Here is a 23,277-nt window from a genome sequence, read left to right as displayed (position 1 = left end):
ACTTATTGAGTCATCTATGGAAACCATCTTGAAATTGTCCCTGAAGTGCCCTCATTACCTACTTGGAGGAGCCAGTTTTGCAGGTCTCTTTCTTTTGGAACACATTTTCTTTAACCACAGTACACAGTGGTTAGGCCATTTGCGCGCCTGACCAGCCCACAGCTCTCTGCTTAGCTCTGGGAATTGTGCCTTCTGTCAAGGTTACAGGGGAATGAGCAGGGAGAAACTAACCTCAGTATCTATATGCCTTCTGGCCATGCCAAATATAGTGGCCATTATTTTCTAAATAATTGAGTGATGGATTTAAAACAAAACCAAAAAAAAAAAAAAAAAAAAAAAAAAGAAAAAGAAAAAAGAAAAAAGAAACCCACCCCATTTATTTTTAATTCAGAAGATTTGCTACAGCAGAAAGCATATTATGAAACTAGGGCCAGCCTAGGGACACTATTTTAAAGGCTAATGTGAAAATAGGCTAAAGGAACATGAGTCAGGTTTAGATGAAGTCAGGATTGTGCTTTTTAAGTATAAGGACAAGGCAGCTGGGCTGGCTGCAGAGAGAAGGAGGAGGGTGAGGGGGTCCAGAATCTTCTAGAAGGTAGTCACCTTTCACCTGAATGTGCCTTTCATCTTTATCCCCCAACACCACCCCTCCTGGGCTGGCTGCCTTTAACCCTGTTCAGCAAAGGTCTAGGAAGGGTTGGTTTGTCCTAAAATGCAGGGAGGCCTCTGACTTCTGGAAGCAGAGTCACTCAAAACTCCTTGAGGTGATGAAAGAGAAGAAATCAGGCAATCCCTACCTTGTTTTCTCTAATCCCGTTTTTTTGGTGTGTCTGTCCAAGACGCCAATTTCTTGTTTTTTGGAAATTCGCATTCCTCCGGCTTTTACTATACAAAATAAGCATCAACACAGAGGCGTGGTTAGAATAGAAAGAGTAGTCTTGCTTTGTTATTCAAGGTATGAATTTAGACTTGAAAAAAAATTTTAGAACTTACTTTCTGAAGATCTAAGCTTTTATCTAAAATAACACAATAAAACGTTACCCTGAATTGAAGAAAAAATATTGTGTCATGCAAACAAGGTGGGGAAGGGGAGAAGGGCTGAGGTCTGCTTTTTGATGTGCGGAGAGCAGGAACTGAGGCTAAAAAAAACAAGAGAGGTTTACACTTTTGGTTTGGGGAGGAGAATAACAACATACTCCCTTAGGTGTTTCACTGAAAAACATTTTTTCTTGTTATCAAACCAATTACATTCTTTATGATAGCAACAGACAATTACAATGTGACCCTCTTGTTTTCCCACAAGATTAAAGTTTGTGCAAGGCTTGCATTTTTTTTTTTCCCAACTAGAGTGTTCAAAAGCCAGATTCTGAGAGATGAGCCAAAAGTCAGGGCATGCAGTGGTAACAGGCATTTAATTCAAGAGAAATGCCTCTGATCCCACTGGATACCCACCTTCCATCCAGGACCCCAAACCTCTGATGTTGGCCAAGCTCAGAGGTTCTAATGAGTAATTAAACGACATTAATAATCCTGCCATTCAGGAGATCAATTAGTGTTAATTAGGCTACAGATGACCTAACAGCAATTCAAGTGTTTAACAATGTCAGATGAAATCAACTTTTGAAAAGGAACAACCCATTTCAGATTGCAAGTCAAAGCAAATACTTCTTTCTGTTCCCAGGAAATGTGCACATCTCAAATCTGACAAACTCAAATGAGAAAAAGCTAAATGGACATTGATTTGTTTGAACTTGTTAATTCTCTTTATGGAAACGCCAAATTGGCAATTTCTAAAACTAGTTCCAATAAAGTGAAAAATAAGGGAAACCCATTGTATTTCTCAATGCACTTGTGAATTTGACTTTACCCTTGTTCTTTAAAAATTATTACATATTTTGCTGATTTTGTAAAACACCCATAAGGCACACAATTCAAAAAGCACGAAGAGGTCTGCAGTCTCCCTCCTACCATTATTTCCAGCTCCCAGTTCATCTCCCTAGGTACTGCTAATGTTACATGTTTCCAATGTGTTTATGCAGATAGTCTACATATCACGATTTTTAATGTTTTTAATTTTTAATTATTTTCTTTTAATGTTTATTTATTTTGTGTGTGTGTGTGTGAGAGAGAGGGAGAGAGAGCAGGGAAGGGGCAGAGAGAGAGAGAGAGAGAAAATCCCAATAGGCCCCATGCTGCCAGCACAGAGCCTGACCGAGGGCTGGACCCACAAACCTTGAGATCACAACCTGAGCTGAATCTGAGAGTCACTCAACCAGCTGAGCCACCTAGGTGCCCCATTGTATTACTAATTAAAAAAAAATTAATTAAAAGTTTTTTTAATGTTTATTTATTTTTGAAGGAGAGAGAGACACAGAGTGTGAACCAGGGAGGGGCAGAGAGAGACGGAGACAAAGAATCGGAAGCAGGCTCCAGGCTCCAGGCTGCAAGCTGTCATCACAGAGCCGGATGCAAGGCTCGAAGCACAAGATCATGACCCAAGATGAAGTCGGACACTTAACCGACTGAGCCACTCAGGCACCCCATCATATTACTATTTTTTTTTAAATATGAAATTTATTGTCAAATTGGTTTCCATACAACACCCAGTGCTCATCCCAACAGGTGCCCTCCTCAATACCCATCACCCACCCTCCCCTCCCTCCCACCCCCCATCAGCCCTCAGTTTGTTCTCAGTTTTTAAGAGTCTCTTATGTTTTGGCTCCCTCCTTTCTAACCTTTTTTTTTTTTCTCCTTCCCCTCCCCCATGGTCTTCTGTTAAGTTTCTCAGGATCCACATAAGAGTGAAAACATATGGTATCTGTCTTTCTCTGTATGGCTTATTTCACTTAGCATCACACTCTCTAGTTCCATCCACGTTGCTACAAAAGGCCATATTTCATTCTTTTGCATTGCCACGTAGTATTCCATTGTGTACATAAACCACAATATCTTTATCCATTCATCATCTTACTATTTTTTAAATGGCAGCATAAGATACACATTGTTCTGCATCTTGTTAGTTTCTATTTTTCACTCAATGATAAATTTTGGAGAAAATTCCCTATCTATGTAGACATGTGTTGTTCTTTTTAACATCTACTTTAAAATTTCATTATATGAACATTCTGTTTACTGAACCAACTCCCAAATGTTGGACATTTTGGATGTTTCTAATTCATTGATGTCACAAATCATGCTGCAACAAATATTGCTTTATATGCGTAATTTTGCGCAAGTGCAAGTATACCCGTGGGATAAATTCCTACAAGTGATCTTGTTCTATGTGCATTTCGAATTTTGTTACATCTTGCCAAATTGCCCTTCCCAGAGGTTGTACCTGTTTACAATCTACCTCCGGCAACAATGGGAGCTGGAAATGTTTGGTTTTGTCAACGAAGAAGTCAAAGAAAAAGATATCTTATTTTAATTTGCATTTCTTCTATTTTATTAAAGGTTGAGCTTGCTTCTGTCTGCGTGTTACAAGCCATTTGTATTTCCTTTTCATGAACTGCTCAAATTTTTGTCCATTTTTTTCTATTTGACTTCTACTCTGTTCTATTAATCTCTTTACTGCAGTTCCAACTCTAGTTTAATGATGGTAGCAATATATATTTATTAAAGAATAGTTGACACACAGTGATGGTAGCATTACATTTTAATGTCTGATAGAGTTAATACTTTTTTGCTGTTTCCTCTGCAGAATTTTACTAGCTATTCTGATTTAGTTTTCCATATGAACTTTATTAAAAAAAATTTTTTTAACGTTTGTTCATTTTTGAGAGAGACAGAGCAGAGTGGCGACGGGCAGAGAGAGAAGGAGACACAGGATCCAAAGCAGGCTCCAGGCTCTGAGCTATCAGCGCAGAGCCCAATGTAGGGCCCAAACCCACGTACTGTGAGATCATGACCTGAGCCAAGTTCGGATGCTCAACCGACTGAGCCACCCAGGTGCCCCTCCATATGAACCTTAAAATCAGTTTGTCAATTCTTTCCTTAACAGTCCTGCTGGTATTTTTTTTTTTAATGGTCTCACTTTAAATTTATAGATTTTTTTAAAGGGAAAGTTCGTATCTTTATATTCCTAGTGGCTCTCTATTTAGGAACATGGTATGCTTTTCCATTGTTTGTATATTCTTTTGGGTCGCTGAGGAACTGGTTCACATAAGGGGTGCCTGGGTGGCTCAGTCGGTTGAGCATCTGACTTTGGATCAGGTCATGATCTCACAGTCTGTGGTTCAAGCCCTGCATCGGGCTCTGTGCTGACAGCTCAGAGCCTGGAGCCTGCTTCTGCTTCTGTGTCTCCCTCTCTCTCTGACCCTCCCCTGCTCATGCTCTCTGTCGCAAAAATAAATAAGAACATTAAAAAAAAAAGGAACTGGTTCGCATAAATCTCACACATTTATTGTTAAGTTTAACCCCTAAGCATTTTATCTTTCTTGTTGCTGTTGCTGTTGTAAATGGGGTTGATTCTTCAATGATAACTCTGACAGATTGTTGTTCTTGTATCATTGATTTTATACCTAGATCTTATTGAATTCTTATTATTTATAATAGGTTTTTTTTTGGTTGATTCCCTTAGGTTTTTCAGGTAAAAAAATTATATAACTTGCAAAGAATTATAATGTTACTTCCTGTCAAACAATGTTAGTCATGGTAGTTGACATCTTTGTTATCCTAATTTTTAAGAGATTGCTTTTCATGTTTTTCCACTTAGGTGGACACACACACATGCACACATACACACAGATATATATGTATATATATTTATATATTTTTTCATATTAAGGAAATACTCTTACTATTTCATTGGGCTTAAAAATTACAAATATCTTTTTAGCATTCATGGATACGACCCATGGTTTTTGTCCTTAATGTGGTTAATTATATTAACAGATATTAATATATAAAGATATATTAATGGATATCTTACTATCAAACCATTCTTGCATTCATGGAATAAACTCCACTTGGTCATTTTGAATCACCAAGTTGTTTTTTCATTGATTATAAAAGCCTCTTGTTAGAATTTTGTAATATTAGATGCAGTCTAGAAAAAAATGCTATTTTTACACATGATCTGCTTTAAATTCACACACACACACACACACACACACACACACACACACACACACACACAGACAAACATTATGTGAGAAAAAGGCATAGAGAGTAATCAGCAACAGAAATCAAATGATGTGAAAATATCTTCTGAACAGCCAGGGAATATAAATGTGAAATAAATGAAGGGATGGCTTTTCTGGGAAGACTAAGGAGGCGTGCACTTCTGTGTGAGGGGTGATGGCATACATAGCACTGTTGTCTCTCCTACTGAGAGGAGTCAAACAGGAGGTCTAGAGTTTGGGCCTTTCCTCTCCCATTGTATTTTTTATTCTCCTTGTGACAAGTGAGGTATCTTTTTAAAAAAAAATTTTTTTTAACATTCATTTATTTTTGAGAGACAGAGAGACAGAGCATGAGCAGGAGAGGGGCAGAGAGAGAGGGAGACACAGAATCCAAAGCAGGTTCCAGGCTCCGAGCTGTCAGCACAGAGCCCGATGTGGGGCTCGAACCTATGAGCTGTGAGATCATGACCTGAGCCAAAGTCGGACACTTAACTGACTGAGCCACCCAGGTGCCCCAGTGACAAGTGCTTTTGAAATATGGAGGGCTGTAATTATTTTCTTATTAATATTCTTTGTGTTTTCCCTGATGCTATTGTTTCTACATATTTTTTTCCACCAGGCTGACTATTATCACCAACTATAGAAGCCAACTTGTTAACAGTTAAAATAAGCAATAGTTAAGAATGAGAAGCCATTTGGAATATTGAGTTCTGTGCCACTCATCTGCAAGGAGCTGGACAATCTAGGGAAGTCTAGACCAGAGGGGGAACTGGGGAGTCTGGAAAGATCACTTCTGAAGAAGATAGACTCAAGGGAACTTAGGTGCCATCTTCAAAGATCTGAGGGACTATCATGTGGAAGAGGAATGGCTTCTTGGTAAGGAAATTTTATGTAGGATCAGATAGCTCTAGAAACTTGAGCTCTGGAACCTTGAGCAAGATATTTAAACCTCTCTAAGACTCAGTTTCTACATCCTTCAATAATACCATTTGTTCAGGTTGCTCTAGAGAATAGAGATGATACAAGCACCTGGTTCATGGTGGGCACTTGACAATTGTTATTACTCATATTTATTTCATGTTGTTCCAGAGGAGAGAATGAAGACCAAAGGATGAACATTCCTGAAAGGCAGAGCCTGGCTACTAGCCTAGCTAGTTTGTGTCATTCAAGTGAAGTAGGTTGCCTAGGACAAGAGTAAGTCCCTTGGCTCTCAATGTGTTAAAGAAAAAAAGTCCACTTGCCATGAACATCTTAGGAGGATTTTGGAGAATTTGCTGGAAGTTGAACTAGATGATCTTTATTATAAAGTCTTAACTCCAAAATAAATAAATTACTTTCCTCCCTTTGAAAGAATATAAGGCACTTAACAGAATGTCAAAAGAAATTTAAGAATGCATTCTTAAGAATGTCCTTAAGAACAATAAAACAAAGATATTTGAAGGGAAATTAAAAATCCTTCCAGAAGATTCTTACTTTCATCCAGGAATCTTTGAATTCTCTCTGTGATGGCTGTGTGCTCTCAGTCATTTAGGAAGCATAAGTAAACCACAGACACCTTGGATTTCCAGAGCACAGTTCTTGTACCAAAGTTGTTCTGGTGGGCAGGTAATTTACTTGGTCAGCCATGTACAGTAGAAAGACATGGAAGTTAATATCCCCATACTGTAGATGGATACACTAAGATATCGATTAAGGCTCTCACTACTTGGGGTGACTGAACCAGATGGAACCAGTTTGTGGGAGGGTCATCTTCAAAGTTCTGCTGGGAATACTGATCACACTGGTCTCCCAGCCTGTTGATAAAACATTGCAAATAAGTATTTACAATCCAACACAATTAGGTACTTGCCCATTTTCAATATACCAGATAGGTCTGCTCATGAGAATGCTTCAAAGTTCCACTGTATCTAAATTAGTTTACTTAAAGATGTAATAATTTACACAATTCCATGTTTGAGACTATATTGCCTTTTGAATTTCTGTAGAAGGACCAACTGCAATTGGGAAAGGTAAATATGAACTGATTAAACATTTTAACAGGTTTTTCAGTACAAATATATAAGACTTTAGGTCCTTTCAATAAGCAAAATGAACTAGAGATTTAAAAAATGTAAAAGAGGGGCGCCTGGGTGGCGCAGTTGGTTAAGCGTCCGACTTCAGCCAGGTCACAATCTCGCGGTTCGTGAGTTCGAGCCCCGCGTCAGGCTCTGGGCTGATGGCTCAGAGCCTGGAGCCTGTTTCCGATTCTGTGTCTCCCTCTCTCTCTGCCCCTCCCCTGTTCATGCTCTGTCTCTCTCTGTCCCAAAAATAAATAAACGTTGAAAAAAAAATGTAAAAGAGAAAGATGCCCTTTTGGATAGTTTCATCAGAAAAATCTAAATTTATGTGGGGAAAATGAACCTTTGCTCTCCTATCTCTGAGTAGTATTAATACTATATAATAACTTTTCAGTTAAGATTTTCCAGACAACAGGTTTTGGTAGAGGGTAGTCAAGGTAAACAAAGATACATCCTCCAGCAAAATAAACTTTTTTCCTTCACTAATCAGTGGAAAATGAATGGGGGAAAGCTGAATAACACAAAGGTTTGTGCATACTCTGCCTGTGACTTAGCACTTATATTTGAAGATTTTAACTAAAGGTTAGATGTTCGCAAAACATTCACTTTGCATTTACAGTCAATGTTTCAGGCCATGTTTTTCAAGATTTTTTAAATGTTTATTCATTTTTCAGAGACAGAGAGACAGAGCATGAGGGCAGAGAGGCAGAGAGAGAGGGAGACACAGAATCCAAAGCAGGCTCCAGTCTCTGAGCTGTCAGCACAGAGCCTGACACAGGGCTTGAACTCACAGACCACAAGACAATGACCTGAGCTGAAGTCAGACGCTTCATCGACTGAGCCACCCAAGGGCCCCATGTTTCAGCCCATTTTAAGATGCCAATCAAGACCCAAAAGGAGAGTCAGGAGAAGGTGGTGAAGTAATGAGAGAGGGCTTTAGAGCAGGAGAGCTTTGCCATGGGGCCCACTTTCTTTTCAAAGCTCAGCCCCACTCCCCATTAGCTGTGGCTTTGGACCAGTCCCTCAACCTTGCTGACTTTCAGTCTGCTCCTCTGTGAAACAAGGATGAGGGTGCATCGTTGGTCTGCAGGGCTGTGGGCATGTCTAGGAGACCAGCTGGTCCTATGGTCATCCCAACCCCTGGCCCCGTAACGTCTGGGGTAGCAGGTATCACACAGCGTCTCCTCGAGCCTCACAGACTAACCCCCATACGGTGACTTGAGCAGACTGGAGTTGAGAATTAAGCCTTCGGTATTTGTTTTATTTTAAATGATACCCGTCCTTATGTAGCCATGGCGTCCCCCTCATTTTCTGCATGAGAATCACACTTGAGCATGTCCCCAAACCTCCTTCTCTCTTTAATGAGCCAGAGAACTGATTCTCTCTGGGGGTTCCATGGTGACCCCTCTGATGGCTCTGATTCATTTGACTTAAACCAAATTACAAAGTGAAAGAGATGCAGAAAAATGCAGGAATTCTTGTTCTTTCGAGTTACTTGGCTTCCTCATCTTACTTTCCACTCACACATTTTTGGCTCTTCGTGTAATGGGGTTCTTCTAAAATTGAGAGCGAGGCAAATCAGAAGAGCAGAAAAGTCAAAGCTATGCTGACGAGCGGCTAGGCCACGTCATGTTTAATGTAGACTTGTTTCACAGCACCAATATATAACCAGGGCCGACAGAGATGCAAAATATTGTATTCATATACGTGAAAGAAAAGCAGCTAAGACTGCACATGTAGGCGGGAAAGAGTTACAGCTGGCTAACTTCGCAGACGTTTCATTTTTTTTTTTTTTTAAATACTATCTCAACTTTTTAAAAAAGTTTATCTATTTTGAGAGTGAGCGAGCAAGAGAGTGTGAGGGTGTATGCAGGGGAGGGGCAAAGAGAGAGGGAGAGAGAGAAGCCCAAGCAGGCCCCATGCTCAGAGCAGAGCCAGATGTGAGGCTTGATTCCACATCATGGATCACGACCTGAGCCGAAACCAAGAGTCAGGCGCTTAACTGACTGAGCCACCCAGGCACCCCTATTAGCCCCTGCTTTAAAGATGAGGAAACTGAGGTCAGAGATGTGGAACGGAGTTTAAGCCTAGGGACTGCCTGATTCCAAAGGCCATGTCAGCCCCTCCCCACCAAATCACATCTGATTCCTGCTCTCAGGGATTTCTATATTGTTTATAAAAGTCAGGTGCTGTTTTTTTTTTTTTTTTTTCAACGTTTATTTATTTTTGGGACAGAGAGAGACAGAGCATGAACGGGGGAGGGGCAGAGAGAGAGGGAGACACAGAATCGGAAACAGGCTCCAGGCTCTGAGCCATCAGCCCAGAGCCTGACACGGGGCTCGAACTCACGGACCGCGAGATCGTGACCTGGCTGAAGTCGGACGCTTAACTGACTGCGCCACCCAGGTGCCCCAGTCAGGTGCTGTTTTAGTGGAGTCTTGGCAATGAATTATTTTTGTGCCATGAATACAATTTTGCGCCACAGCAAACTGATTCAGGCTTCAAATATGTAGCAAGACGAGCTGAAGGATGAGGTTTCTTTGTTCCCTCGCTCTCAGCGGGGAGGCCAAAGTCTGCCTTCATCTCCATTCCAATTATCCCAAACCTCTTATCTGTAGTGTCACAGTTCATAATAATTAATTGTCATGCCAGAGGCATTGTGACATGCTTGATGGAGTCATGGTGTGCTATGTACACAGAGTAATTAGCAATCATTAGTGGAGGGACAGAAAGTTCCTGGTGGTTTCATTCAAACTTTCATTTGGTTAAGTTTATCTCTGTGTTCTTTGTGCATAAATGTAATTTAGCAAATCAGGTTTTAGCTTATCCGTTTTATGAAGGATTGGGGTGGAAGTGGCGGGAAGAGAATGTGTTCTTTTTTCTTTTGTCTTTCTGTAATGAGCTTCTCCTCTAATAATGTGCATGTATAGTTCCTGACCATTAGTTAGCATCATTAACTTTAAATACAGATAATGTTAAATACTGCTAAATCCAATTACAAATATAAAATGTCAGGAGTCTGCTACAGGAAACCAGGGCACCGTGTCCAAAACTTGAAGCTCAGATTTAGTAGTAAAATTCGGACTCTTTTCCGAAGAGTCAGGTGGGCCACCCACCAGAAAGCCATTGAATTCTGTGTCAGTTTTTGAAGCTTTCTGAAGGTTACACCTGCCAGCATCCTCTGCAGCAAAGATGGCTGAAATAACCTTGGCTTAGAGGTGCCAAAGAATTACACCAACAAATAAATAAATTTTGTAAATGGAGAAAAGCAAGAACAAAGTGGTCAAGATTTTGAGATCTTTCTTAAGGAAAAAAGAAGGAAGGCATTTGAAAGAACATAAAGCTGGCTAAAAATAGTCCTGCATACCTCAGCCAATCTATATGAACATATGGTTAAGTACAATAAAACTAATTTCCATATTTCAGAGAGCATAAGTTAAAAAAAAAAGAGTGAGAGAAAACTGTGGCTACTTTGCAAAACACATTGATTGCTACCTTTTCTAGTCAGCCCCCTCCAGTGCTTGGGTCCTTATTAAAAAGTGCTCCTTAGCTTGATAACAAGGTAAACTACATTATTGATAGCGCTGCCCAATCCCAAAGCCTGAAGAGAAAGAGAGAAAAATAAAGTTGCCGTCCTCTTTGTGGAAACTGGTTTGCCTGGGTACAAAGTCAGATGATGTACAGGCATCTTGGGGTGACTGAGTCTTAGGGTTGGAACTTCTTGGGAGGAAGGTTGCCATGGCAGTCAATCACCTTCCTGTGGATGTGTCACTGCTAATCTCCAGCCAGAAAGGGAAGGTCCCTTTTCACGAGCACTGAGTCCCTTGTACCTTCCTAGATCATTAGCTTTTAATTCAGCGGGGGCTAAACAAACCCCCAGGTGGTTTGTACACAAGCCCAGAAGGTTGAAAAAGACATAGGGGGAAAGCAGGTTGCATGAAGTTAAAGCAACAGGGGGATGTTAAGAACCTCCACTCTGTTGGGGTGCCTCCGCTGAAGGTTGGTGGAAGGAGGAGCAGCGACAGCAGTGAGGCCAGTGAGGTCATCTGCAGGATGGAGGGCAGGTGGGTAGCCTACCTGCAGGAGGATGCCCCCCTTTCAGCGGGGAGAGCAGGACTTGCACTTCATTTGCCATAGCGTGTGCCAGTGTCAATGCCAGTCCGGTGCTCTGGAGGCTGAGCGCCAGCTGCTGCCCCACTGCACCCTGGCTTTATATGGGCTGGGGGCGGGGCCCCTTCAGGGCATTGCCGAGCAGCAACAGGGCTTGTCACCTCGCTTTCTGGGAACCTCCATCTCCTTGGCAAGTTTTCTCTTACAAGAAAGCTTTCTTCTTGTTCCCTTTATCTCAGAAGGCAAGGTAGACGGCTAAGGGAACTCCTATTTTCTTTTGCCAGAGGCAGGGGAGAGGATGAAGTTCAGTGGAATTCTTTTTCTCACCAACTATTCATCCATCAAGTATACACAGTGCATCTACCATGTGACAGGCTCTCGGTTGCATTCTGGTGCGACAAGGAGGTCAAGATTTTTGTTTGGAGACATCCATAGTCTTTCTGAAGAGACATTTAGAAAACAAAGCACTATGCCTTCGCCCCAGCTTTTGTCATTGTGAACATTCATACTAAGAAGATAATTGGGGATGTGCAGAGACTTCTTCACAAGGATGGCAATCATGTGTTTTTTTCTTTATTTTTTAGAATTGATTGGCATCAATATAAACATTCCCAAATACAGTGGGATAGTTAAGATATAGCCATGAGAATGCTAGGTACACATTACATGTCATGTTTTCAAATAATATTTAATGATGTGAAACTATTCATGATAAGACAGTGAAAAAGTAGGCTAGGAGCCAATAGATGCCAATTTTGTTAACAAGAAAAAGTCCAAATTTAAGCTTTATTGTATCTCCAGTGCTGATCAAAGTTGAGCATATGGCAGTTACTTAGAAATATTTCTTTGTTCTTCAGTATAATTAGAGACTTCTATACTTCAAAACAAAAACAAAAACAAAAACAAAAAAACACAAAATCCAAAACCTCTGCTCTTCAGAAAACATTGTTAAGGAAATGAAGACCAGCCACAAACTGAAGGGCAAATAAAATATGTGTAGAACACATTTCTGGTAAGTGCTGGCATTGAGAATAAAGAAACAACTCAGTAATAAGAAAACGAACAACCCTATTTAACAAAGTGAGCAAAAGATTAAAACAAAAACTTCACAAAGTAGAGATATTGACAACAAATAAACACATAAAAGATGTTCAACATCATTAATCATAGGGAAATATAAATGAACACCACAATGAAATACATTACACATGTATAAGAATGGCTCAAACAAAAAAAAAAAAAAAGAAAAAAAGAAAGAAAAGGAAAATATAGCATCCTGATGAATATGCGGAGCAACTGAAACTCTCATACACAGCTGGTGGAATCGCCAATTGGAAAAGCCACTTTGAAAGTCTGTATGGCAGTTTCCTGTAAAATATCTTGTAACATTAGTCATACACTTACTGTGTGACTAACAATCCGATTCCTAGGAATTTTCCCAAGAGAAATGAAAACACATGTATGCACAAAAATCTACGTCTGAATGTTTTAACAGCTCCTATCCATAATGGACAAAAGTTATAAACAACCCCCAAATCCATCAAATGTAGGACAGATACACAGATTGTGGTGCATCCGTACAATAGGAAACTACTCCACAATAATAAAAAATGAACAGATAATTACATGCAATAACATGGATGAATCTCAAAAGCATTATGCTATGAAAGAAGACTAAAAAAGCCAGTTACTATATAACTCCATTTATATGACATTCTTGAAAAGTCAAAACTATAGGACCAGAAATCAGATTTGATTGCCAGAGGAGGGGGTGGGGAGAGTGGTTTAGCCACAAAGAGGCAGGAGGGGACTTTCAAGGCTGTTAGAAATAGTCAAGAGATTGTGGCGGCAATTCCATTTGTCACATATCATACGTAGATCATATAAAAGTGAATTTTACTCTATGCAAATTATACCTCAGTAAACAACAAAAATATCTATTTGTTAAATAATGAATGAAAATATTTCAAAATGTTGAGTGGTTGTATATAGGTAAGAATATTACCTGTTGATTTTTGTTATCTTCTATTTTTCTGTATTACTTTTTAAATCAATACAAATCAATAAAACCTTTTTTCAGGGAAAAAGTATGTTAAAGTGTTTTGACCAAAGTAGGTACATGCTGTGGGAGCAAAAAGGAGGGATCATCCATACCATCTAGCAAATATTTTGTGAGTGCCTTCCCTCAGAGCCCTGGACAAGAAGCTGGGGTTTAGAGGTGACAAAACCCCACCCCCACTTTCAGAGAATCTCACAGTCTCATAGGGGATGTAGAAGATGAGATGAGAAGAAGGCTAAGAGGATTCCTTCTGTAGCTGACAATAGAAATTTCTGCGATGATGGAAATGTTCTGTATCTGTTCAGACCAATAGGGTAGCCACAAGCCACATTTGATTTGGGCACTTGAAATGTGGCTGGTGTAATGGAGAAATCAAAATTTAAATTTGTTAAAATTAAATAATTTTAATTAAAATTTAAATATTACTATTTAAATATACATGTATATTTAATAGATACTATAAATAGATACATGTGGCTTGTGGCTACTGTATTGGATGGCATGGGTCTGTGGCATAAAACCTAGATGTGTGATTGCTTGTTGTCCAGAACTCATTGATTGGCCTCCTTTTCTGCAAGGTGCAGAAAGCCAGGAGGGCATCAAAGGGCAGCCATCCCTTAGGAGAGGCTGTACTGAGGGCAGCCCAACTGATTGGATAGAATATAATGCATGTCCAGGCAAGGAAGGCTTCTTTTGAGCAAATGCTTACTTTACCATGAAGTTATATTAAGTAGGTTCTTTTTCACCTCATTTACAAGCAAGGCCTTCAACAGTATGATCTGAGCTAACAGCAGTGATGTCGTCCGGGAGGTGATGGTGAAGGAGGGCAAACCAAGGAAATGTGAAGGGTGTAAGTAATTAGAATCCATGGGGCATCCCCTCTAGATTCCATCCTTCCCAACCCTACATATTTAAATTTTTTTTAATGTTTTATTTATTTTTGAGACAGAGAGAGACAGAGCATGAGCAGGGGAGGGTCAGAGAGAGAGGGAGACACAGAATCCGAAACAGGCTCCAGGCTCTGAGCTGTCAGCCCAGAGCCCGATGCGGGGCTCGAACCCACGGACCGCGAGATTATGACCTGAACCGAAGTCGGACACCCAACCGACTGAGCCACCCAGGCGCCCCCCAACCCTACATATTTAACATGAGCCTCACAGATGGATAGGGCATTTGTTTCCTTTTACCCCCCAAATAGAAATATCTACCAGTTATTAACAAGAACGTATGTGGGAGTAAATAAAGGAGTGGCATAAACCACGAAGAGACAACCAACCTGTTTTACTATATAGAAATGTGAGAAGAAGAGGGGAAAAGCAAAAATGAGGACAATGTGTTTTTCCTTCCCCATCTCTGCCAGCATGGTCTTCCCCACTCTGCCACTATCTCTGCTTCCACAGGAACAGGAGGCCTGGAAACCCAATTCTGATTCCCTTGGGGCAGGTGCACCACCGTGGGGCAGCCCACTTAGGGTGGTAGGGTCCTCTCTCTCTCTATCTTGTGTAAGTCATTCAAAACCCAGACCTGTTTTGCAGGCTGTGACATGAGTATAACCTGGATTCTTTACTCTGAGGATGGACTAGAGCCTCCATCAGGATGAAAGTCTCATCCAAAGAAGGCAACGTGTTATTACCCTTTAAATAGGCTTGTAAACCTCATTTTAAGAGGGATATTGGTCTGGTTAACTGCAATGGGAGAGTAGTTCCTGCTAGGACCAAAGTATTCGAAATGGTGCTTAGTAATGCTGAAAGCCTTGTAAAATGGCTTCTCATAACAGTGAAGTTGCCAGATAGCTTTTTTTTTTGGTCTTTTAAGTGAAAGGACGATATAACATTAAAGACGTTAATAATATTTTAAAATTATGACACTTTCATCGTAGTACTTTCTTCTTTTAATTTGTATGTGGGGAGCCATTATTACCTTCTTCATACAATCACAGTTTAGCAGTTGCATTTCATCTTTAGATTTTTCCTCTTAACATTAGTTATATACAGTATCTAATGCCCAGTTCTGAAAGTAAGAGAGATATATGTCAGACTGTCACCGCAAGAAAGCCAACCAGGAAGGCGATGACTCTCGGGTGGGAGGTGGTTGATAAGGAAGCCCCCTTCAAGGGGCCCTGTCTCCTGTTTTTGCAAGATGCTTCTGAGCCTCTGGTGCCTGCCCTGGGTTCACCAGCTTCCTTTGTCTGTTTTTAAAATGTAGTATGCCCTTCTCTCCCCTCTTTCTCCAAAGCACTGGGATATTCCTTTCCTTCAGGGACATTTTTAAGTCCTTGCATTCTGTAGCAGAAAACTTGTGCTGTGTTCTCTCTCTACTTGCCAGACCCAAAACAAAGAATCCATTAGTAATTCAGAGGTGTAAGTGGGGATGTTTCCTCTGAGTTATCATGCAGGGAGACACGTTTGCAGATAGGAGAATATCCCAGCAACGAGTCTTGATTCTGTGTGCAGGATGGCATGTAAGCATAGCTTTGATGTTAGTTGATCTTGATAATAAGGCAAACAGTGATGAGTATACTTTCCCTTGCCTTGGGCCTTGGAGGCTTATCGGTGGGTGTTAGAGCGAAGAGACAAACAGTCTTCGTTAGAAGATGGTAATAGTCACTTGTTTGTGGAAGTGCACTTGAGAAGATTAGTGAAAACACTAATTTCTGCAAATCCCTACCTTGCCCAACTCCTACAAAGTAAAAATGTATTTACTTCACTTTACAGGTGGGAAAAGGCCATAAAAAGAGATAAAGAGAGTCAAATGAGTTGTTACACATTGTAAAATGGTAGAGAAATGATTGGAAGCTGCTATTGACCCACTGTTGGCCCCATGTTTATTATCGTCCAGGAGCTTGACCCATTAAGTATCTGGAAAGTCACACTGGGAATCTGTATACCGCACACTGATTCTGTATATCACACACTGGGAATCTGCATACCGCACTGTGAAGAAAACAGCCCCACAGCAGCACATTCTGAGCTGTAGATGCTACCGATAGGTCATACATGTCACAGGAATGGGCACCTTTTCTGTGTGTTAGAAAGGTTCTGGTACCAAAGACTGAGAAAGGAGCTCTGACTGTAGCCAGACTGGCCATGGGAAAGAGATGGCCTTGCAAGGTTGCCAGCCACCAGCCTTTTGTGGGTCAGTGTTTGGCTGTATCCGCTCTGCTGATGGTTTCCTTCTCCTCCCGCCCAAGGCCGTCCCTGCCTTTTCTGTCAGAGGAAAAACTAGAGCTGGAAATCCATAGCAGATATTTTTGCTGTAATTAAAAAAAAATGTTTATTGGGGGGGCCTGGGTGGCGCAGCTGGTTGAGCATCCAACTTCAGCTCAGGTCATGATCTCATAGTCCGTGACTTCTAGCCCTGCATCAGGCTCTGAGCTGACAGCTCAGAGCCTGGAACCTGCTTCAGATTCTGTGTCTCCCTCTCTCCCTCTCTCTCTGCCCATCCCCCTCGTGCACTCTCTCTCTCTCAAAAAATAAACATTAAAAAAATTTTTTTTTAAATTAAAAATGTTTGGGGCGCCTGGGTGGCTCAGTCGGTTAAGCGGCCGACTTCGGCTCAGGTCATGGTCTCGCGGTCCATGAGTTCAAGCCCAGTGTTGGGCTCTGTGCTGACAGCTCAGAGCCTGGAGCCTGTTTCGGATTCTGTGTCTCCCTCTCTCTGACCCTCCCCCGTTCATGCTCTGTCTCTCTCTGTCTCAAAAATAAATAAACGTTAAAAAAAAATTAAAATTAAAAATGTTTATTTTTGAGACAGAGAGAGTGAGGGGGGCAGAGAGAGGGAGACAGAGGATCAGAAACAGGCTCTGTGCTGACAGCAGAGAGCCCCATGTGGGGCTCAAACTCATAAACTGTGAGCTCATGACCTGAGCCAAAGTCAGATGCTTAACTTACTGAGCCACCACGGCGCCCCTACTGTAATTTTTTCTTTAGTCTGCATCAGTTTACTTTAGTGTTTTGTTTTTCCCTTTTATTTCATTATTTTCTCTGCTGTTTCCCCATTATATGTGCTTCAGGAGGGGTGTGGGGCAACCTTTGCAGAGAAAATGATCCCTTGATCTTTAAAGCACGAAGACATATTTGCCTGTATTGGTCTTCCTCTCAGTGCCACACGAGGTAGGGGAGTGGATTTCTGAGCCTGGGAATCTCTTTGTTTTTTTTTTTTTTTTTTTTTTTAATTTTTTTTTAAACGTTTATTTCTGAGAGAGACAGAGACAGAGTGCGAGCAGGGGAGGGGCAGAGAGAGAGGAAGACACAGAATCTGAAGCAGACTCCAGGCTCTGAGCTGTCTAGCACAGAGCCCAATGCAGGGTTCAAACTCACAAACCATGAGATCATGACCTGAGCTGAAGTCGGACACCCAACCAACCGAGCCACCCAGGCGTCCCGCCTGGGAATCTCTTTACATGGATCCTGAACCCTGTAGTCACGTCATGGCCCCTTTTCTTCTGGAAGTCCCATTCTACTGTTGGGAAAACCTTCCCATTTAAGTACTTATTGTATATCGACAACACCTGTCTTAAGTCTCTTACAAATTAGTCAATTTAACATCTCTGAAGATTAAAAAAATTTTAATTGATTAAATAGATAATACATTCATGTAATTCAAAACTCAAAAGATACAAAAAGGTATAGTCTATATGCCCTTCTTCATCTGATCACTTCTCCAGCAACCTCAAAGTCTCTGCTCTGGAGCAAAGTAATCAGTTTCCTAAGGTATTTTAGACATTAAGAAATTATTAATATATATGTTTATATATTATACAATATATACTTATATATAGTATAATATATATGCTATATATATTATAAAACATGTTTTATATATAACATATGCTTATATATGTTATATAACATATATAACATATATGTTATATAACATATATGTTTATATATATAACATATATATTAGGTACCTTATGTACATTATTATATACTTAATGCTTCCCAGTTAACATATATCTTAAAGATAGTTTCCTAATCAGAAATAAAAGCTTTGCTGTTATTTAGTGATTTTATAGCCTTCCATTTTATGCATGGATCAGAATTTATTTTACCAGGGCCTTTCTATAAAGATTTAAGTTGTTTGTAACCCTTTACTATTTCAAAAAACGTTGTAGTGAATAACCTTGTGCAAAGGCAACTTTGCCTGTGTGTGACAGTTTATTTGTAAGCTAAATTCCTAGAAGTAGATTGGCATATCAAAATGTGGGTGCTGGGGTGCCTGGGTGGCTCAGTAGCTTAAGCATCCAACTCTTGATCTCGGTGCAGGTCTTGAATTCGGGGTCATGAGTTCAAGCCTGGTATTGGGCTCTATGCTAGGCATGGAGGCTACTTAAAAAAAAAATAAAAAGTAGGTGCATTTGTAAGACTGATACTGCCAAATTGCCTTCCATAAATATTGGAGAGCAATTCCTACCAGAAATATATGAATGCCTTTGTCACCATTGTCTTGCCAATATGTCAACTTTTGATCTTTGTCAAGCTGATAGGAGAAAAATAGTATTTATTTTTAATTTGCATTTCTCTTAGTATGAAGTGAAGCTGTAAAATTTTTCATGTTTAAGACGCATTTGTACTTTTTTTGTTGTGAAATGTTTATTCAAATTATGTTGATTCTTCTATTGATTTGTGGGTGTTTGGGTCATTTTGATTATTGCTTGTTAGAAACTCTCTGTAAGCTGTTAGGGTAACAAGCAACGCTTTGATAATTTTCTTGTATAAATGAGAAAATACGTATAAATTATCAATGTGTATGTCAAAAATCTCCCCTAGAACAAATTTTGTTATTTTTAATGTTGTTATATATTCACTAAATAAAAACCTTTTATTATTGATATTTTCAAACACACACTGAAGTAGAAGAAACAGCATAACCAACTTCCATGGGCACTCAGTACCTAGCTTCGGCAATCACCCACACATGGCCAGTCTTACTTCATCTATACCCTCCTCTTGCTACCTCTACCTTCACACGAAACTTCCCTCTTGGACTAGTTAGATGCAAAATCCCTGGCATTCTATCATTTTGCCATAATAATTGCTATTGTTTTAAAATAGTACTCTTATGTTTCCAAGTGAAATTAACTGTCATTCTTTAATATCATAAAATATTAAAATTTTTTAATGTTTATTTTTGAGAGACAGCGTGAGAGAGAGAGAGTGAGAAAGAGAGAGAACATGAGCAGGGGAGGGGCAGAGAGAAATAGAGACACAGAATCCGAAGCAGGTTCCGGGCTCGGAGCTGTCAGCACAGGTGACCCGGCACGGGGCTTGAACCTATGAACTGTGACATCATGACCTGAGCCAAATTTGGATGCTTAACGGACTGAACCACCAATGTCACCAAATATTTAGTAAGCATTCAAATTTGCCTGATTGTCTCACGAATTTTTTGTTATAGATGGTTTGTTCACACCAGAATCCAAACCAATGCGCACTTTGCACTTGGTCGATGCATCTGGTAAGTCTTTTAAATCTATAGGTTCCCTTCCCTTATTTTCTTCCTTGCAATTGTTTAAGAAGCTGGGTTTGTAGTCCTGTAGAAGTTGCCACATTCTAGATTTTGTTAGATTTGTCATATTGCTATTTAACATGTTTTCCCTTCTCTTGTATTTCCTGCAAATTGGTGTTTAGATCTGAAGGTTTGATCTGATTCGGGTTTGATTTTTTTTTTTTTTTTGGCAAGTATACTTCAGGGGTGTTATTGTGCACTTCCTGTTGAATTAAGTCAAGAGAACGTAAAACCTGGTTGTCTGAGTATTCTGTTGAATTTGATCTGGCAGTTTAGCTAACATTCTGCTTTTGAAGAACGTTATTAGATACAGAAAACAAAACTTACCACTGTAGAAAATGAACTGCCAGAGGAGCGCTCAACCCACAACTTCATATTAGGAGGAGAGAATATGGGACGTGGGGAGATGGCTTTCATATTCAACTACAGTAAAAGGCTCAGCACAAAAGGTTCTTTTGGTTCAAGTTCCTTTTACTGTTAAGGTCAGTTATGTGTGGGACATATATGCTGGCTCACTGTGTCAAATGCATTTTTATTTCAGGCATTTTTCTACCTTCTTGTCCTTTTCATTTGACTTCGAATAAAGATTTCTTCATCTTGCTTATTACATCTCACTTTTAAAAATGCTTCTGCCAACTGCCTCTGAAATGTTAGTGAAAGTCAAAGAGCTTGAAAAAAATGTCTTTCCAGGCACTTCCGGTGCCTGATGTCTCAGCTGTGGTCATGCTGGCTCTCAGTTCCTAAGTGTCTTCTGGTCTCTAAGCTTTCACTTTCCTCTTCTCTCTGCCCCACCCTGCTCTGGCTGATGCCAGTGTGTGAGATGTTCCTAATACCCCCATCGCCCCAGCTATAATGCTTTGTACAGTTGATGAATGAAGTTTCAGGGTATCCCGGATTTGGACCACCCCACGGGTCCTCAAGAAGTACTTGTTGAAAGGGAATCACGTTTCTTTGCTTTGTGCTGCATTAAAAACTATATTTCTTCAAGGACAAGTGGCCTCCGTGGTTTCTCAATGGGAAATGCTTTCTCTAACGCTATTCCACAACTATCTGCAATGTTTCTAGTGCTTATACATTTAGGTGAGCTGAACTTCATGGTCATTTTGGGTAAGAGATAATTCTCCATTATTCAAATACAGAGAAATACAACCGTGAATAATCTTATTTTCTGAATGGTTTTAAGTTTCTCTCAATCCTATTAGTTAATCCTACTTTAACCATAAAGAATGACTTTCCTAAACATAACTTATGATAATCCTGTTATGAAACATGAAATGATAAACTGATGACATTGCATGCAAAGTCTCTTCTTTGGAAGATTTCCACAGATGCCCCTCCTCTGAGCCCCTTCTTCCCTGTGGGTAGGAAAGAAAGGGCAATAATTTGTCTTCAAGTTGAAGATGTGTGCTGGTGTGGGTTGGGAGTAGACGGGCTTGGAAAGGAGGCATATGTGTTCTGTTCTCTCTTGGAGATTGTGCTGTGGGTGTATGTGGTGAACGATGCACTTTAGAAATTGAAAAATTAATGGAAATCCGAAGATACTGACAGACCTTGTAGAATTTCATTTCAACTGTGGTTGAAGAGAAGTAGTGAGAAAATGCCTGTTGTCCTAAAAAATATGCTCTTTAGTAACATTGGTTGGAGATTAAAAAAATAAGACACACATATACATGTTAACATTTTATAGTAGGTCACTAATAAATTTTGTGGATTACATTACCCAATAGTCTGATTTCTGAATAAAAAACCTTTTCAAGGTAGATAACGATAAAACAATTCCTTCTTTCATATAAGACCACAACTAAATATAGATTTAAAAAAATAGTCCCTTCGGGGCACCTGGGTGGCTGTCGGTTAAGCACCTGACTTTGGCTCTAGTCATGATCTCGCAGTTCATGAGTTCGAGCCCCACATTGGCTCTGTGCTGACAGCTCAGAGCCTGGAGCCTGCTTCAGATTCTGTGTCTCCCTCTCTCTCTGCCTCTCCCCCATAGAGACTCGCACTATGTCTCTTTCTCCTTCTGAAAATCAAACATTAAAAAAATTAAAAAAGTAAAAAAATAAAAGCATTTTAATATATGCCATTTGAAATCCTGTGTCTGTGTAGGTGTGGGGAAAGTCACAGATTTTTAAGATGTAGAAAGTCAGGACAAGAACCTTGGCTCTAGATCCTGGGTCTCTTTGGCCCCTGGGTGGATTTTAACACAGGATAATTTGTAACATCTGCCTTTTTATCTTTGCGTGAGCTTGTGGGGATGGGGATTAGGAAAGTGGAATCTGCTTGTTACTCAGATCACATAGCATGTGGTTGGCACAAAATAAATGCATGTTATTGGTGCTGAGAATATTAGGAAGGACAGTGGTGAGAGGCGTTTTGATCTTAATTGTGTGGTATCAGGAACGGTCATCTGGAAAGTTGACTTCTGCAGCTTCCAGAATGCCACCTCAGAAAGGGTGGGCCTTTCTAATCCAGGTCACCTAAGAATCTTCCTGATGCACTTGGAAGACAAAACGCCAATCACTTGTGATAAACAGTAATTTTAACATTTCTCTTCTGTGACCAGTGTGTATTCCATGAAAACAGAAATGACAAGAAAAGAATCTTAAACCTGTGAACTATGGAAAAGGTCAGAAAATAGCTATGGCAGCAGGCAAAGAATGGAAATGTCAAAAATTGGGCAGAAGAGAGAGAAGAAAGAAAGAAGATGCAAAGAATACCTTGTATAAGATGAAAGTTGGGTGGTGGAGTGTGGGAGTCAGGAGGGGGAGGGGTGCTGATTCAAGAGCAAAGTGGTCTAGATAACTGGGCCCTACTTAAATGCCAGCCTTCTGTGTTTTGAAGCCAGCAGGAAATGCTTCAGAAAAGCAGCAATATCCTTTGCCGAAGCCCATTCAATTACAAGCAGAAATGTCAATAAAGCTTGTGTGCCTGTACTTCCTCAGCCAGCAGCATCTTTATGCTTTGCGTCGGGGAGTAGAAAATGGAGCGCTCAAGAGTTTTTTCCTCTAAAAATAAGCCTACTGAAAATCAACTTTTCTTAAACTTTCTTGCACAATCCAAATGAACTCTGGTGCTCTCCCTAGCATGCCAGATCCCAGTTCATTGGGAAAGAAAAAGAGCTCAATTCTAAACACCGCTTTCATTATTTTCTATCCCACAGACTCCATGTTCTGAAAGATTTTTGAGCCAAACTGCATTTGATAATAAAGTCATATTTGTACTTTTCTTCATTAGATGTATAGACCAAAGCTTTGGTGGGGGCATTTCTTCACTACTGCTGAAGTCTCAGCAAAATGTGTGTGAGCTAGCCGGGGAGGCAAGTTTGCGGTTTGGCCCTCTGACTGTCCAGATTAGCTCAGAGTCTATTTGAGCAGTTTTGTTTAAATTGAATTTGAGTATTTTTAGGTGGGATGAGTGC

At 40.2% G+C, this 23,277-nt stretch overlaps 1 protein-coding gene across 2 annotated transcripts in view; it reads right to left on the bottom strand.

Annotated features, from left to right (window-relative positions):
* DAPL1 (death associated protein like 1) overlaps positions 1-11,381 on the bottom strand; it is a 48,873-nt gene extending 37,492 nt beyond the window's left edge. For both annotated transcript variants that reach the window (XM_086718666.1, XM_025912340.2), the window contains exons 1-2: positions 11,258-11,381; positions 798-885 (exon numbers count right to left, since the gene is read on the bottom strand). In XM_086718666.1, coding sequence (XP_086574792.1) covers positions 798-885; positions 11,258-11,315 — 146 coding nt within the window. In that variant the 5' untranslated portion in view covers positions 11,316-11,381. The remainder of the gene's footprint in view (positions 1-797; positions 886-11,257) is intronic.
* Between the last annotated feature and the right edge of the window lie 11,896 nt (positions 11,382-23,277).

The sequence above is a fragment of the Puma concolor genome, chromosome C1 (genome assembly GCF_028749965.1).
Source record: "Puma concolor isolate L17-30 chromosome C1, mPumCon1.1.hap2, whole genome shotgun sequence".
In the NCBI taxonomy this organism is placed as follows: Eukaryota; Metazoa; Chordata; class Mammalia; order Carnivora; family Felidae; genus Puma; species Puma concolor.
This window is presented reverse-complemented; position numbering and strand designations above follow the sequence as displayed.